Genomic DNA, 14,528 nt, shown 5'->3' with positions numbered 1-14,528 from the left:
TTCTGTAATAGAATTATTGCCTAGCCACTCTTACGTTCATTATTCCAAAGTCCCCTCTATATGGGACTTTAAGTAACAATCCTAATTTAAAATAACATATCCAGGTTTGTTCTCCTTCTTATATATAATCTTCCTTTTTAATCTTTGAAGGCGGAAGGCATAGCTCAGTGATGGAGTGCTCAACTAACATGCTAAAGGCCTTGGATTTAATCCATCCACAGCACTACATAGAATGATAATCATACTGAAGCAAATATACACAGAAAGTTTACAGAGACCATTACAGCAATTTAACATATTCTGATCTAAAATCATCCATATACTATTTCAACATTAATTTTAAATATTATCTGTATATTTCAAAAGCCAACATTCACATGTTCTTCCCTAAGTTTTTCTCAAAGGAAAATTACCATGTCATTAGTAAAATAAATAAATAAATAAAAACTTCCCTAATGAAAGACTACCAAGAATCACTCAAGGCCTTGAATTTCCTGTGTTCTGGCGGTAGAGCTGTGCTGTTTACACTAACAAGTTTCATCTCCCCACAGTATCTCCAGGCCGCCACCCCACACAGTCCTTCCCTCTCCCTCTCGCACCTGACTACTAGCTCTAGCTGTGACTGCGGATACTCTTGCCAGTGTTTGTACATTTTGTTGCCTGGTACACAGTGACTAAATCCAGAGACGAAAACATGTTCCATTAACCCTCAGTCCCAATTTCCATAGGAAAAACTTTAACTTTAAACCTGCAAGAGATATTGATCTCTGACAGTGTCTTTAAAAGAACAGGGAAACTAATCTAATAATTTAGATCAGGAAAATGAGTATCAGAAAGTCACCTATTTTTGTAAATGGATACTTAATACGTATATATAGACCTTAAAATATTTTAAAGATAACAAAAGTGCATGTAAAAAGTGTTTTCTATTAATATATATTATTTATTAGTCTTAAGATGCTATTGGCCATATTTTTTATGTACCTAAAAACACTCACTTGGTTTAATGTATTATCTGTCTTTAGTTCTTTGTGATTGGAGTACTGGATGTAAATTGGCTGGTTACGAAGATGAGGCGTCACAGCAGAATAGTAATTAACCATAGTAATAGCTGCTTCCTCTGTTGCCAGTTCCAAAAATGCCTGAAAATGAGTTTTTTAAAAAAATACCATGAATTAAATTTAAATAAAAATTACAATTTTTAACTCAAACTCGTGTCTGTGTAATCTAATCTGCTAATTAAAATACTGCCTAGAATATAACCCTCATTTACATTTCAGTATTCTAATAAAGAGAATTTAGCATTTTTACTGAAGGCTGGTAGACACGGTTGTTAGGCACTTGTTGCTCTTCCAGAGGTCCCAAGTTCACAACCCAACACCTGGCCACAGAGGCTTAAACCTCAACTTCAAGGAATGTGATACCTTTAGCTTTTGCTAATAACTTACATGCACATATCCAGAAACAAGATACACAATTTGAAAATAATAAAATATATCTCAGACATCTCTTAATTTTAAAAATACTTTTAGAGCTAATTCAAGTAATAACCTTGAATTTTGGTGGTTCCATCTACAATTTACTATACTTCATAAATCTGTTTTTTAAAGACCAGAATTATTATATTAGCTATATTTTAGAGAATGTTAATTTTCATAAATTCTACTAAATAAAATTTTTAGAAATTTTAAAACATAATACCATTATTTAATATACCTAGCTCCTATTGTTACTGTTAAAAGCCTGATTTCTGATGCTTCCAGATGAGTAAACTCAGGTAACAGATGCTGCTAGCACCCCTGGTTTCTACTATTACAAAAGAAACAAAAAAAACTGAACTTCTTTTAATTTTGTCAGAAAATTAATCCTTTAGGTGACAGATAATCCTCACTCTGCAATCTGAGCTGTAACATGCTAGGAATGCTTGGAGAACTGTACCTGGTTTTTTCCTTTCAGCATAAGGATGTTAGTCACCTTACCAAAAGGTAAACCTAAAGCAATAACTTCTGTTTCAGTCACTTCACCAGGTAACTTTCGAATGTGAAGTACACGAGAGGGAGCCCCATCCATTTTATCTTCTCCTTTAAATTTCTTACTATCGTTACCGTTGGCTGAAAGACATACAGAAATATTTCTTATAATCAGTAAGAAAAAAAGTATTGATTCCTATGAAAAGTTAAAAATACCTTAAAACATAGATGAGTAAATATGAATTCTTAAAAAGTTAAAATTAGGCTTTCAAAAGAAAAAATCATTAACCATCAATTAAAGTTAGCATCAAGCCATGTGCACAGTCTATGTAGAAGTATAAGTAATTAGCTAAAATACTAAAATTCAATTTCATACCGGAACTGTCTAATGACTAAAGAACACAAGTAAATTAAAATTACCACTGAATTCTTTTTACAGGTTGAGAGATAGAGCAGGCTCCCCTTAGCCAAAGAGGTCCATCCCAAGCCCTCTACACGTATACACAGCTAGAACTAAGCTCCATTGAAGTTGTTTTCCTATATGTTGCACACATATTATTAGGTTTAAACAGGACACAGGAAACTACTAAGAATAAATAAAACAAAAAAACACAATAAAGTAGAAGTACACACTTTTGGATCATTAAATTAGACCAGTAATGTCCATTTCAATAAACAAATATGCCTTCATTACAAAGTTTCATGAAAAAGGAAACCATCTGTAACTATGGATGCCTACAGATTATATAATAAACTGAAAGGCATCTCTACATCTATCAGAGTTGGTCAAAATATACTAGATACTCAACTGTATTTGTGAAGACTTCAAGTAACATGAAAAATCCTTATACACACTAACATATTCATGGTTACATTTTACAGATTAAATATTTTATGATTCCATGTTAAAGTCAGAGGACAACTTGCCAGAGTCATGTTTTTCCACCATGTGTGCCCCAGGATTCAAATGCAGGCCTTCACATGCTGAGCCACCTTGGAGGCCCAAAGTCTCCCATTTATCATCTATTACTCGGTCCTCAGACAATTTTAGTACAGTTTCTACTTTAAATATCCAAACAGAACTTGAAAGCTATTTCTACTCCAACTTCCCTATGTCCATCTCTAACACCAACATCTTCATGAGTAAAGAAAGCAATCTCAGGCCGGACTCTGAACAAATCATATTTTTCTGGTTTCTATTGTAATTACCTTTCTCTGATAAAAAATAATCATCTTGAATCTATTACTTTCCTGGACCAGCTTTTAGAGACCACCCACTAGTGACTAAGAACTATTAACCCCCTCCCCTTTATTAGATTTCTTCCAAACGTTTAAATTTACTGAGTTATTTGATGTCAGACTAGACTGTATCATGATGAGCACCCTGTACATAGTTTCAGGCTGTTCTATAGTTACCCAATATAGTTTTATAAACAAGAGTCACCAAGGTGACAGAGCCATTGTTCTAATTCTCTAGGGTATCTTCTTATTTTCAGTGTTAACGGTTAAGCTTGTCAATTTGACTGGAGTTAGAATCACCATAGAAACAAACTTTATATACTAGGGTATAGTAGGATGCTACCATTAAAGTTTAAGTGAAAAGACCCAGACTCCACAGCTAGAGTGCCAAAGGAATGAAAGAAAAACTAAAACAAGAAAAACAGAACAAGCTAAGCACCAGCACTTATTTCTCTTTACACTCAATGTGACCTGATGACAATCTTGTGTCACCATGGCTTTCCTGTCCCAGGAAACTATATCTTTTCTTAAAGTATAAACAAATTAACCTTCCTTGAAGTTGCTTCATGCCAGATATTGAGTCACATGAAAGAATACTCCAGGGAGGAAGAGGTACTACTGTCCTAGAAATTCCTGAGCTGGTTTACTGAAAGTACAACTAAGACATGAAAGCCACGTGCTTCTGTTATATTTTTTCATGTCTTAAGGTTGTTCCAGACACAACAATTCAATAATATTAGGTTTTCTGATAAAAATGAAATAGGATTTTCTATAGATATTTCCTTATCTGAAATTTTCTGTTCTTAGTCGGTAAAATAAAACTTTATGTTTTCTGTTTGTATGGAATACAACTTTCCATCCTTTTACTATTAACCTATTTGTGCCAACCTGACTTTAGAATAGTAGTTAGAACTTCTTTCTAAATCCAGGAAAATAATTCTTTTGGTTAAACTGTATAGTCTGGTATTTTACATAAGAAAATGTAATGCAGACCTCACAATAATTTTCAGTTTAGATCCACAGCAACAAAGATTTTCATATACCTTCTTCCCACAAAACACATACACTTCCCCCATTATCAATATTGCCCACCAGAGTACAGCATGTTAGACCCTTTCACGTGCAATCTTTATGTCACTAAGTTTTGACAAACAGTCCATCCATCATTACAGTACAATATATGCCTATCCTCAACCCTAAACATCTTCTCTATTACGAGCTACATTCACAACCTTGCTTTCCACTGTCATCATGTTTTAATCAGACTATCAGAGCAACATGGTAAATCGGACATCGGATGAACCTATCAGGTATTAAGTTTTTCATAGCTTGTTAGTTTACCTCCTTTGACCTGGACATACCACAATTGTGTTATCAATCTACCTACTGAAAAACATCCCAGTTTTTCCATTTTGTTTTAAAAAGGCTTTTAAGTTGTTCCTTCTTCCCCGGACATAATTTTCATTTCCTTTGAATAAACAGAAAGGAGTACAACTTTTGAAATGTTTAAGAGGATGATTAATTTTATAAGAAAATACAAAATAAGTTTCCCCAAACAACTGTATCATTTAGTAATCTTACCAGTATTGAAGTCCTGTTGTCTACATTATCATCACTATTTGGTGGTGCCAATGCTCTGAATTTGGGTATAAAATATGCTATGTGACCAATTTCAGTATGTACATGTATATTCCATGAAACCACCAAAAAAAAAAAAATTGTTGGCCCTCTAGATAAGCAAGTTCTTTATATGTAGATTCTACCTTGAATTTGTGGAAAAGTCCCCAGAGGGGATAAGGACTCCACAAGAAGACCAATGGTCAACTAACCTGGACTCTTGGGGGCTTTCAGAGACTGAACTACCAACCTAAGAGTATAAAGCAGTTAGACCTGAGTTCCCCAGCCTCTGCACATATACAGCAGATATGCAGCGTAGCTTGCATGGGGGGTCCCCCAGTAACGGGAGTGGGGGCTTACTCTGACTCTGTTGTCTGCCTGTGGATCCTGTTCCCCTAAACTGGCTGTCTTGGATGGCCTCTGCAGAAGAGGATATACCTGGTTCTGCAGTGACTTGAGGTGTCAGAGTACCTTGGGTGGTATCCAAGGGGGACCTCACCCATCTCAGAGATGAAGGGGATGGAGAGGTGGTGGAGCGGCCATAAAAGGGGGGAGCTGGGACAAGATGGCCTGCCATGGAGATGTCAAGTGAGTAAATAAATAAATAATAAATAAATAAATGAAAAGATATGAAAATAAATTTCCTGAGCACTCCACTGAGTTATCTCCATGCAAATGAGATGTAACAAATAGATATCCTAATATACATGATTTTAAAACGCACAGAAAGATGTGCACTAGTTATATGAAAATATCACATCTTACAAAGAGATCTGAGTATTCATAATCTTTGGCATGTTGCAAGGAAGAGGAGGCAGTCTAAGCTGCCATGGTCGTGACGTTGTACCATTATACATAATCACCATTCTCCAATCTGTCCGTGCCCTGTGCCATGCCATTCCCACTGCGCTTTTCCTATCTGTGAACTGCCTAGCAGACAATACGACTTAATTATCATTTCTTACAATTTACTACTTATAAACTCATCATCTATAGACATACTTTCTTTTTAATCTTCTATCTTTTATCAAACTTGACCTGGAAGATCATCTCCACAGTTATATCAGTAACTCATACTACAGACCTAAGCAATGTAATAGTACATAATGCCAAAACAGGAATTTATCCATTCATTTGCTGATGGACATTCAAGTTGTTTTAATTTTGGATTACTATAAATATATACTCAACTTTCACATACTAAGACATTTTAATGAACTGCATTTATTGTGAATAAAGACCTAGGAGAGAAAGCAGCAGAATCCTATAGTTAAGTACAGCACTTTAAAAAACTGCCAAATAGAGAAATCAACCTAGGCTGACCAAGAACTGTCTTCCTATTTACTCAGTGAGAGAAGACACTAAGCAGGCTACTGGTAGAGAAAAGATATCAATGGTCTAATCTAGCAATAGACCCTGCAATCTACAACTACAATACCAACCTGCCCACTGATTCTATAGTGGCATGGCAGTTATAGCAGTAACCAACAACTTTTCACTTCTCTGAAGCCTGCTCTATATGTCTATCACTGTAAACCTGGTCAAAAGCTTAAAACCATAGGTCGCGAGGGATACTATTGCTCTTTTGTTAACTATTCATGCTGTTAAACTACCCTCTAAAGATTTACTCATACCCACAGATTTGTGTCACTCTCAATTCTGAACAGAGAAGTTTCTTTTTTGCAGTGTGTAGCTACTGTTAATACAGATATACAACTGATCAAAGTACTAAGTAATAGTAACAATTAATGCTTAGTTGTAGATGAATCATCTATATTAACCTTCCCCATCCAAAGCTCAGTGTTTATAAAACCATGACCAGAAAGAGTTGATGAATGCGGAGGAAAGCTGTGAAATACAGTCTTCTGGATATGAGCAAGGCAGTTGTATACATTAACTCATAGCAGCTGTGGTTACCTGGACAAGATCAAGCTGGTGAAAATTTCAACATGGCTTGGGAAGGAGCTTTGAGTAGTTAGTTGATGGGTGCTGAAGGTGTAAGAGTCACTTTCCTTTGGAGACATGTCTGTGAAACAAGTTGCTAATGCAGCACTAACTGAGGGGTTGCTAATAACAAACAGGGAAGACACCAAGTTGGGAAGAGTAACAGGGTACAGGGTAATAAGAGTGAGGAGGAGATAATGATGATCAAAATAGAAAATATTTTGATCAATTTCTAAAATTGGGTCGTTAATCACCTTAACTGCTAACTTTGAGTTTGCACATTTCTAAATTTATATGCAATCATGATACTAGTCTTTATTGTATTTATATTCTTTGTAAAAATATTTGGTTATAGCATGGCTTGCCTTTTTTCTTAAATGTCTTTAAAGTGCATACATGTTTAATTCTGTTGTTATTTCTGATAGGCTTTTAGAATCATTATCAGTAAAATGTCTGCTTAACCTAAACCATGGAGAATTTGTTCTCTTCTAAAATTTTTATAACTTTCAGACTTATATTTACAATACAGTCCATTTGGAGTTCATTGCCACCTGCATCAGAAGGTGTTAACTCCAAAATTCACTATGAGAGGGATGGAAGGCAAAAGCTATATAGCTTATTAAATTTCTTTTTCCCATAAGACTTTGCACCTCTCATAAGCATCAGCTGTCCATAAATATGTGGGGCTTACTTTTGAATTCTCTATATTAGGATCTACTGACCAACATATTTCATCAGAAACCAATATAATTCTATTTTGAGTTTTGTAATTTACAGTTATTTTCAAAATCAGACTATCTTCTAGTGTTTTCATTATTATCTACTAGCTATACTTAAATTACTAGGATTTTTAGTATATTACCTCAAGCTCAGAATGTTATATTAAAGTCACACTGTATTACTTTATGTAAAATGAGAACATCTTCACTTTTGGGCTGCTAGTATGGTCTTGTCTATGTAATCAATAAAGTCTATGATACAAAGTTTCCACTATATAGTAAGTGTAATATACAGAAGTTCAGAGAACACAAGGATATTCAAATAACTGAGACAGGGTTAAAAGAAGAATCATTTACACTTGCCATTTCACAGTACTATTCATAAATAACCTTTATGTGCTCTGAGATTTTAGCTAATGTCATTCTATTACATCTAAAAAGGTTAGCCTGTACTCTTTTAGTGTGATCTGTTGACTTCTTGTTAAATTCTTTTGCATGGATATGTCTAGTATCTTTACTATTAGTTTTCAATTACTGGGTACTCTGAGCCTCGATCTGTGCGTGTTTTACAAATTAAAGTCAATACAGGGAGGAAGCTATTGAGCTGCTTTAAGTTCATGTTTCCCACACATCTTTAGAAGTGTTCAATAATATCTATTTCAAATATAGACATACATGTATGTACATATATATGTATATAGATACACACATACACCCCTACCTGTGCGTGTGCACAAGCGTACACTGCCCCACTCTCTTTGTGCACTATCCAGAAATCCAAATATGGTGTTAGGAGGAGGGTAAGGCTGCCTGATTCTTGCCTGGTATTCCCATAGGTGTACTTTTTGTTTAGCAGAGTCAACAAATTTAACTCATTTTTATCAAAATGTATTAACTATTTTCCTGCTTTAATCTCAACAAGCAAATTTTTAATTTCAAATATTCAATTGTTCTGTCAGAATATTTTTATGCTTAAAAAAAAAAACTTTATCTAAAGACATTCCACCCTCTGTTCAATTATTATTTTAATCTTTCCCTTTAAACTTAATTCTATGGCCTTTGCATACTAATTCTCCTATCTAGACACTGTAGAAGTGTCCCCCTATTATACACCTCACCCTCTAGGTTTTTATTTTTCTCTTTTTTCATCTAATCTGTACTTTTTGATTGTAAGCTAATGATATTATGTATGACAGATATAGGAAGATAAAATCCTATTTTCATCCTTAAGGACAGTTTTATATATGTATATTTTCAATCAGGCAACTAAATTTCATATGAAGTCTTCATCCTGTCAACTTAGACTTTTGGTTCCTTCAACAGATGGCACTTACTGGCACTTACTACCAAATATAATTTTATTAAAGAGATGGACTTTCTATATTCAAATTGTAGGTCTCGGGGGCACCACGGGAGGTACCCTCAGAAGCAGGTACCCTGACTTCTCAGAACTCCAATGTCTCAGGAAAGTGTTCATCCTATGACATCACCACATAGTTCTCAGGCCTGTAGTAAGGCAATTCCTGACAGATATTGCAACCTTTCTACCAGTACAAATGCAGCTAGTGTCTTTCTGCTATGACCACTACACCAACCTCTGTCTGCCTAAATTGCACAACTCCCCTTTATTTAGGATCCATGCTCCTAAACCCCACGTTTAGTTCTAAAGAGTTTCTTTGGTCCAGTGAAGCCTCTCTGCTTTGTCTATGTAGTCATGGCAGGAAGATGCTTCAAAGCAGAAACCTAAAGTGATCACAAGACTCACTGCAGAGGTTTCCTTTCATTCAAGTTTATAATTTCTGTTCATCAATTCCAACAATCAACTTTGATTTGTGGGCTCAGAAGATGACTGGAAAAAGGATCAAGGCTACTACAGTTACTCAGGGATAGCCCTAAATATTAACTTTTAAAACAATCCTACTAGCAATTACTGTTATAGATCAAAAACCTAACAAAGCAGAGTTGCAGACATTTAAACCAGTTTATCATCAGAATGACCTTGTGATTTTAAAATTACTGTACAGAAAAATATATACTAAAACTTCAGCTTTTCATCATCATGCTGCAGGTAGCAAATCCTTTCTCATTTTTAATTAACTGAAATCCCACAATTGTATGTAGGTACATAAAAGTCTATTCAAACAGAACACAGCTGGCCAGAAGAAGGTTGTTCCATCCTTTTATGGCCTTTATAGAAGAAAGTACAAACTAGTTTCAGGAAGGTAGGTATAAAGTATAGAGTCTTGAGACTCTAATATAATTAATCTAATTATATTAAATTAATATAATTATAATATTCAAAATAGTCATAAATTAAATTCTAAGATCAGTACATATATATTTCTTCCTCAGACATTAAAATATTTTTGAGACCTAAACAAGAAAAACTCTAAATGCATAAATAAATGCTCTTAGACTTAATGAATTCATTAAGAAGTCAGTAGAGCAAGAGCAAAACTACAAGGAAGACACTGTGTAGGTCAGCTTCCAGTTGTTATTTATAGCACAGGCAATAGAGCTATCGTATAAAATAGTAAAGACAGACGACACAAACACAAAAATTCAAAATCTAAGAAAAATGCAAAAATGTGTGTGTATGTGTGTGTGTCTGTGTGTGTAATTAAAAAGCAAGTTATTACGGCTGAGCTAATCTGAGGTGCCTATAGTCCCAACTACATGGGAAACTACAGCAGAAGGACTGACTAGCAGAAGGACTGACTACTTGTCCACTTGGGCCCAGGAGGGAAAGGCCAACCTGGATGTGAGAGACTGGCACAAGGGGACCGGGAGGGGGGTGGGGGTGGAGTGAATTAACCCTTTTGAAAATATTAACTACAGGATGCAGGATCTAGATAAATCTACAACACACATTTAAGTATATAGAATTTCTTCGTCACTTAAAAACAAAAAAATTGTAATAAATTAACCATGGTTAAAAAGAATGAATCGGTATATGACCCAGTGGTAGTGCTTCCCTGGCACATGGCCAGTCCACAGCATCACAGTAGCAGGTAAATAAAGCAGATTTAAACACTACTTGCCCACAAAAAATTACCAATTTCACATTTCAAAACAAAAGCTATTCTAGCATAAACTGTGCACTGGCTTTAACGCTCTGCCCTGGAGAACAGTAAGACAGCAGCACGCACTTACCTGTTACCACCATGCCGCTCATGTTGGAGTTGGGAGAACTGAGAACACTGCCTGCGAGTAGCTCGTCAGATCCTCTCTACAGCAAACAAAGCAAATTACCGTAAGTCACTGAGATTAAAAATAATACAGAGGTTTATTTATTTCTGACTTTTCTACTGCTGCACTCAACTGAATCCCTAAAAAAGTGGTTTTCAATCTTTCAAATGCTGTGACCTTTTAACACAGTTCCTCATATTGTAGTGACCATCAACCTTAAATTATTTTATAGCTGTATATTTGCTTCTGCTATGAACTGTAATGTGTATTTATGCTTTGCAGGGTATCTGATATGGGACCACTGTGGGATTGCAATAGCACACAGGTTGAGAACCCCTGCCCTAAAACAAAGGATAACTTCATCCCGTTTTACTCTGCCATCTACACCAAGGAAGCGTTCATCTCCTTCTTTTGCCCAAGTCCTGGTAAGAAAAAGTATAAAGTTCTATAATTGATTCTTCAAAAGGCTACACCTCAAATTTTTACCAAAAGGAAAGAAAAAAGGAGGCCAGAGTAGACAGCCTTTCTCAAAAGCATTATTCTCTCTTCCACTCTAACAGTTTTACTAACTCAAATAATCATTCAAACTTCAAAATGGGGTACTTGTCATTAGCATAATAAAAAGACAGGTATAAAATACCAACAACTAGAACACTGAAAATAAAACCAACATGGAAAAAATGAAAATTTTCATTTGACAAAATAAAACAAAAAGGTAGAAAGAAAAAAAACAAACAAACAAACAAATGAGAAAGAATGACAGGGAAACCCAATCACAAAAGAATACAGATGGAATACAATCTGATAAGTGGATATTAATTAGCCCAGAAGCTCTGAATACCCAAGGCACAAATCGCATAACAAATGACTCCCATGAAGAAGTATGGAGAGGGTCCTGATCCTGGAAAGGATTGATCTAGCATTGGAGGGGAATATAAGGACAGAGAAAAAGGAGGGAGGTGATTGGAGAATGGAAGGAGAGAAGAAGGTTTATGGGACATATGGGGAGGGGGGATCTGGGAAGGGGGAAATCATTTGGAATGTAAACAAAGAATATAGAAAACAAAAATATTAAAAAAGAAATTTAAACCCTAAAAAAAAAAAAAAGAATGACAGGGAAAGATTATACAGTTTCACATATTCAAACTACTCAGTGATGTTTTAGATATTTTGAAAATAACTATATGTTATAAATATATAATTCACTAAAGATTTAAAGTAATTAAACCAACTATTTTGTCTATTTTAATAATGTGTTCATTTAAAATGTGTATATTTGCATAGAAGGGCATTAATATTTAAAATAACTAAATAATGTTGGGTTATTTAACGAATTTAACAGAATAAAGTTGAACACAAAAATCAAGATAATAAATTATTCTTGTATTATACAATATACATATATTATAAATATATTTATTATATAATAAAATATTCATATAAGATATAAAAAGACAGTTGAAACCAAGTTACTTTATACACAAAAGTTGGCTCCCAACTATAGGACGGAGGTTTCCTATAGTGAATAAAATCAGCATCTGATTCTAAAAGTAAACAGGATGGAGATCTTTGGTACTTTATTTACAACCATTCAGAAGGATCCCTGTGTCTAAACATCCATTACCCCTACACACATCCCAGTGTCCATGAGCAAACATAACATCCTTTCAAATGTGACTTTCACTGGATCTTTAAACTTGGCTTGCTTTCTTTTCAACCCTAGGAGATCAGAAGGAACTACTAAGAAATGAGTAGGAAATCCTGCTTCTAAATTAAAGGGAAACCAAGTCTTTACTCTTAATTAACTCTACATGCAGAAGGCTGCCTCTTTTCCTTTTCTCTACAACAAATCCTTTTGGCAAAGTCTTTTGGAATACATTATTTAAAAAATGTATATTGGTCATTTTTTCATCCAATTACTTCATACCTGTTGTTGAGAGTACATTTTACACATATTCTGTCAAAATACACATTTATTCTTTTGAGAGGTGAGGAGTACTGAGGGCTATATCTACAGCTAGTCTATAAAGAAAATCATGCTCATCTTTTCAGAGTAAAAGGTTTACCACTATTGTGACCAAGAGAAATGATTCTACAATGTTGTTAATTTTACATGAAATATCTTAATCAACCTAGTTCTTTAACTTGGACTTTATAAAAACTACACAATAATAATTGGTGACAGGTACATTTGGGTGGCTACTGAAAAGAAATCAAACTTTTAGTATTTAAATTCAGAATCAAAACCTATACTAAGGATATGTAATCTTTAAAACTGTTCATTCATTTAAAATGTCAACAGGTTTCACATTCAACTAAAAATTTTATATGTCAAAACTAGCTTTAAATGGTTCTTGGTAAATAAGTATAATCAGAAAAACATTAACATCTATTATAGTACAAGTGATCATTTCAAAAAATGTATCCTACAGAATTAAGGAAATGCTCACACAGACTAAAATTTCTGTGAGAGAAATAATACAATTTAAAAAAAAAAAAACAGGCAAGCTTCAAAGGTACAAATCAGGTTTTCTTCTGTTATTTATCAGTCTTCTCCTATCATAATTGAGCCTAACTACCATCTACTACTCGCTAGCAAGAGTTCCTAGGGTTGCCAAGATGGCAAGCAAAAACTGTAAACAGAAGTTGGTAAGTCCATGAGCCTTGCTAGGGTGAAGACTGACATCTAGGCTAGCACTTCCTACTCTAAAGATGCCAGTCTAGGAAATCATGACCTGGAAAAAGAAAAATAATCAAATTCCAGAGAAAAACTAGACATTCAAAAAAAAATGAACATACTCAACCTTGATATAGAGAAAAGACACAAGCGCTAAGTCCCTATTAAAGGCTAGACAAGCACTACATCACACAGCCAATAAACATAAAGAAACTAAATCTCAAAGGAAATATTGGGTAAATCCTATTAGTACGTAGTCTCAAAATCCCCACACAAATAATAATTGCAATAATTAAAGACAATATTCTTTAATAAGCTCTGTATGATGTCGTGACTATACGTATGTGTACACTCATACACGTACAGTTTTCATACACATTTCAGTTTTCTGGCATAAAGCTCTAAAACACCTAGTTACTCCCAAGATAGCTGATCAGTGGAAGGCTCAAGGTGCTCAAGGCAGCTAGCTGGTCACTGCAACAAGAAGGATGAAGCGGGCAGGGAAAGGTTAAGTTGATCACTAACAGCCAATGGTTCATTACAAGCATGCCTTTGTAATGAAGCCTCTTCCATAAAAACCCTAGACTAGTCTCACACTGTTTCCACTTTTCAGTGTACAGAGAATTCTGGAGAATGAACGGCACCCTAGAAAAGGTCTATCTCCATCCCTCACTCTCACCTTGAGCACCTCTTCTCTTACCCTTAATAATGTTCTAAGTCTTTTTCTTTAGTAAATTAAGTGAACTCAAGAAGACAGCTGTGGGAAACCTACATCCAGAAGCAAGGCACAAAAGTCTGGCTTCTGATAGGCATCCCAGAAGAATTTGAAGACTGAACCCTCAACCCATGGAATCTAAGGCTTTCTCCAGGGATAATGTCAGAAGCTATTTGGAGGACACCCAGCTGGTAATCCGCTATTAAAGAATTAATTACTTGTTTGCCGGTAAAAGAAGCCTTCAATCTTTATGGGGTCAGGAAAGTCTCCTGTGGTGACTGCTACTGGGTATGGGAAAGAAAAAAGTTAAGTTTGTTTTTCCAAGCATATTCCAACAGGCTTTCAACAATCAACAGAAGACAGCCAGAAGAGCAAGAAAAAAATTAAAATGTGCAAGAAATGTGTTCACAGAATTTAAACTGCATGCAAGTGGAACATGTGGCCATATTAAAACACTG

General features: G+C 34.9%; 1 protein-coding gene across 4 annotated transcripts in view; it reads right to left on the bottom strand.

Annotated features, from left to right (window-relative positions):
- Ptbp2 (polypyrimidine tract binding protein 2) overlaps positions 1 to 14,528 on the bottom strand; it is a 59,813-nt gene that overhangs the window by 29,801 nt on the left and 15,484 nt on the right. For all 4 annotated transcript variants that reach the window (XM_052179337.1, XM_052179339.1, XM_052179340.1 and 1 more), the window contains exons 3-5: positions 10,643 to 10,718; positions 1,939 to 2,111; positions 999 to 1,142 (exon numbers count right to left, since the gene is read on the bottom strand). In XM_052179337.1, the coding sequence (XP_052035297.1) occupies positions 999 to 1,142; positions 1,939 to 2,111; positions 10,643 to 10,718 (393 nt within the window). The remainder of the gene's footprint in view (positions 1 to 998; positions 1,143 to 1,938; positions 2,112 to 10,642; positions 10,719 to 14,528) is intronic.

This window comes from Apodemus sylvaticus, chromosome 4, assembly GCF_947179515.1.
Source record: "Apodemus sylvaticus chromosome 4, mApoSyl1.1, whole genome shotgun sequence".
Classification (NCBI taxonomy): domain Eukaryota; kingdom Metazoa; phylum Chordata; class Mammalia; order Rodentia; family Muridae; genus Apodemus; species Apodemus sylvaticus.
Note: the sequence above shows the minus strand (reverse complement) of the source record. Positions and strands in the feature narration are given on the sequence as shown.